At 33.5% G+C, this 4,172-nt stretch overlaps 1 protein-coding gene across 1 annotated transcript; it reads left to right on the top strand.

Annotated features, from left to right (window-relative positions):
- The first annotated feature begins 1,192 nt into the window (after positions 1-1,192).
- LOC112638869 lies at positions 1,193-2,566 on the top strand. The gene is made up of 2 exons (XM_025411352.1): positions 1,193-1,842; positions 1,907-2,566. The coding sequence occupies exons 1-2, from the start codon at positions 1,812-1,814 to the stop codon at positions 2,476-2,478; spliced, it is 603 nt and encodes a 200-aa protein (XP_025267137.1). The 5' UTR covers positions 1,193-1,811; the 3' UTR covers positions 2,479-2,566.
- Positions 2,567-4,172: the final 1,606 nt, after the last annotated feature.

The raw sequence follows: 4,172 nt of genomic DNA, 5'->3' as shown, positions 1-4,172 counted from the left end.
CTCTACTATTATAATTATATAAGCTAATACCGTAACACAATGATCCACACTTATATACTATGTTAAGAAAACATAAATATATATATACATGTATGATTTAAAAATCATAAAATACACATAATATATACGCATAAATATATTCAGAAAGAAAAAGGGAAAATATATAAAAAAAATATATATATATATAAAAAATGGAAAAATCCGTATACATATATGATCTTATTGTTAGAGAAAAATCTTTATATACCCATACATATATATATATCTAATTAAATCTTATTATTATGAATATGTACTCATTTAGTTGTAAGATTACCAAATCTGTTAACCACATGCGCTTACCTATAATTATACCCGATATTCATGTACGCAGAAGTTAATATATCTACTTATATACTCATCAAATTGGAACTGTAATAATTTCAGACCACCATGAAGCCTCTAATCCTACTAATCCTCTTAGGCGAAACCATCGCATTAATTGGATTTGATTGCGGTGGACAACACCTTAATATAACGGCAGTCTCCTTACTTGATGTTGGCGAATGTGACTTAAACATACGAAAACCTAATACCACTGATGTCCATATCCAACTACTCCAACTATCTGATTATAGTTACACCGAAGTCATACAGTGTAAGGTCGAAATATCCAGAAATATCTATCATTGCGGCATGCATTCGCATATTTCTGCAGTTCATAATGGGAGAGCCGACTATGTGCATGAAACTGGATACTCTCAATGCCTGAGAATGCTCCAAGATGGAACGCTTTCTTTTGGCAACGGCAACCTTGTTACCGGTATAAAAGCTAACCACACGACATACCGAAGCCTCACCATAGCTGGTCGTGTGCAAGTTGACGGATACTGTAAAGGAGCTCAATATAATGATCCATACGGAACATGGGACGACGTCGTCGTCCAAGCAGCCGTGAAAATTTCCCTGAAATCTTCCTATGTTCCTATCCAGTTAAATACCGGGAAAATTAAATTAAAATCCGGTACAACTTGTGATATCATCGATGGCTTTTGCCTAGATGCAGATGACGGATACACCTTCTGGAAATCCATACCAACTACCACCTGCAATTTTCATCAATACGATGTCCTGTACGAAGGACCCGCCAATAAAATCACAGAGGAAACTTCTGAAGCCCCTGTTATCTATAGTTTGGTCATCCAGGAAATCACCTTCGCTCTCATGACAACCACAGAGATGCCCCTATGTGGTTATACTCTTTTACGAACCGAACATCCAAAATTATTTATCCTGGAAGCTAAACCAGGAAATACATTTGCCACTCGAGGAACAATACCTGTGAACAATCTCGATATATTTACCTACATGAATTCTAAATTCGTGTATATCGAGAAACATGTTAGACAACAAATGACATCCCTGTATAATAATGTCATTTTGCAAAAATGCGAATTGGAAAGGCAAGTAATAATGAACGCGTTGTCGTTCGCTACGCTTCAACCTGACGAATTCGCCTACCGGCTTATGAAAGGACCAGGATACATGGCTGTGACCACTGGAGAAGCGGTCCAGATAATTAAATGTATACCTGTTGAGGTAAAGGTGAGAAAGACGGGAAAATGTTATATAGAATTACCCGTGACCATACGTAACGAATCCTTATTTATCACACCGAAATCAAGGATTGTTACTAAAATCGGTAATGAACGCGAATGTAGTATCGAATTACCCACCTTGTACCGCATCGAAGATACCTGGATTCAAATCACACCTGAAATCCAAATTAGGCAATTACCCCCAGATCAATTGAAACCTATGGCCGCTCTGACATGGAGATATCTAACTCCAGGACCCCTTGCGGTGAGCGGAATATACTCGGATGAAGATCTTGAAAAACTACGGAGTCATATTATGTTTCCTGCAGAGAAACCAGCGCTGCTTAATGCCATAGCCAGAGGATTGACTGGACACTCTATGAATACTGAAGGAATATCAGTCTACAACTTGTTAGACGAAAATTCCTTGAACAAAATAGTGGAAAGTACTGCCTCAAGAATATGGAAAGGATTTATAAATTTCGGCTCTGCAACAGCCGGAATAGTCGGCATATTCATGATCATCCGACTAGTGAAACTTGCAATCGACACTATCATCCACGGATACGCCCTACATACTGTCTATGGATGTAGTATTCACCTGTTCGGAGCATTATGGAGCTCACTCGCAAATTTGTTACTTCATCTGGCTCGGGACTCTGAAAAACAACGAAAAAACAACTCTGGAGGAACATCATCCCCTGAGAGACCGGCCAACCAGATTATAAATATGGAAGCCACAGCACCACCAGACGTAACCACCCAGGAACCAATTCCCGTTAAGCCTCCCAGAAAGAAGGCACAACATGAGGAAAACGCCAACCAAGTAAATATGCCTATAACCTACTCTCACTTGAGAGAGCATATAAATACTTTAGATAACTCTACTCAATCTCCCTAAATCAAAATCCTCTGAAAACTATCGGATTTTGACTCTTTAAGGGGGGAGGTGTTACGTCCCGCAATGAAAAATTTTCAAAATCTTTATATTACACTATATCGCATATTAAAATTCCAAAACTATATCTATATCATAATCTTTACCTACTATTGTTATATAATAATGTCTATATATATATATCTGTCCCTCGCTGATAGCATATGTGTAGTACACTCATTGAAAGTCGCTACAGAATACCTGAAAATTATAGAAAATATCAATAAAATGTTATAATATTATCATATCGTTATTACTCTATATAAAATTTCGTTATACTAGTGGAACTAACCGTAAAACCAGCATTAGCAATATATTTAAATATATATATATATATATATATATATAGACAAAACCTAACAAAATGGACCTAACCGTTATCATTGGAAACTTATTGGATAAACTTTAATTAACTAACTTGAAGATCATAAAGCTATAATAGTGTAAAGAATTTCAAATTTACAAATATCTCTCACTATCCGAATAATTAATTGTAATGAAACAGATTCGATAACGATTCATTTTGTTAACAAAAAAAAAACAATATATGAAATAACAAAAAACAATATATGAAAGAAAGAAAAAGAAAATATATATATATACTTACGTAGAATAGATTTAAGTTTTAGTTAAAGTATCGTAAAGTGTAAGATCAATTATCCTTCCGATAAGTATATATAATTCACACTCTTCAAATAATTAGAATATTTCCCGCCTTCATACGCGTATACTCGTACATAGATCCCCAATTTTAAGAATCTGTAAAGGAAAACCCATCGATATAAGCCAAATCTAATAATCCCATATTTTCCAGTAGAGACAAGAAACACTCTTATAAAGTAAGAATCAAAACCCTCAACGATTAACATTAATGGAATTGCTCCACAAGCCCCTTTTAAATAATTATTAACAATATAACCTTAAGGACCTAACCGTATAAAAGGAGACGCAAAGACTTGATTTACAAGCAAAAATGCTTAATACAAATAATTAATAAAATAAACTCTGCACAAAAACTAAATAAAATCGTCTTTACAATAGTGACATATATATATATTCATATAAAACCACTCAGTAAAAATACGTACTCATTACATTACGAACAAATAACCGAGAACAAACGTACAATACGTTCAAAAGAAAAATTATAACTCTTATACATGACACTTTTAATAATAAACTCTAATACCGTGACCAACAGATTTGTTGAAATAAGATTACATTTTTAAACAAGCATAAATACCGCCTCTTATATATACATATATATCTGAAATTTTGTGTCTAACATCTCCATTACTATTTAGGAGAACTATAAGACTCAAATATCACTCAAATTATACTTTACTCAAAATATACATACGCTACCCACATATATATATCTGATCATGATTAATTCTATTACATATATCGAAATAAAATCGCTATATTGATCCTACTAACCTAATTATTAAACAAGACATACACATAGATACACAAAATGGAACAACAAAATGTACCTGATCATCAACAAAATTTATAAATATAATGACTTAAAATTCAAGAGAATAAATTAAATAAAATTAAAATCCGTATCTGTTTCTATTTGATCTGTCGGATAAATAAAAGTCCCCTAATTAGTCTTTATGACATACAGAATTTATTAAATAAATATAGTATGT

Source organism: Camponotus floridanus, unplaced genomic scaffold (assembly GCF_003227725.1).
Source record: "Camponotus floridanus strain SB8 unplaced genomic scaffold, Cflo_v7.5 scaffold390, whole genome shotgun sequence".
NCBI lineage: Eukaryota > Metazoa > Arthropoda > Insecta > Hymenoptera > Formicidae > Camponotus > Camponotus floridanus.
This window is presented reverse-complemented; position numbering and strand designations above follow the sequence as displayed.

Coding starts and splice junctions, on each gene's coding strand:
- LOC112638869 (XM_025411352.1), top strand. CDS start 1,812: ATGGAGATATCTAACTCCAGGACCCCTTGCG. Junction 1,843..1,906: donor TAACTCCAGGACCCCTTGCG/GTGAGCGGAATA, acceptor TGTTTCCTGCAG/AGAAACCAGCGCTGCTTAAT.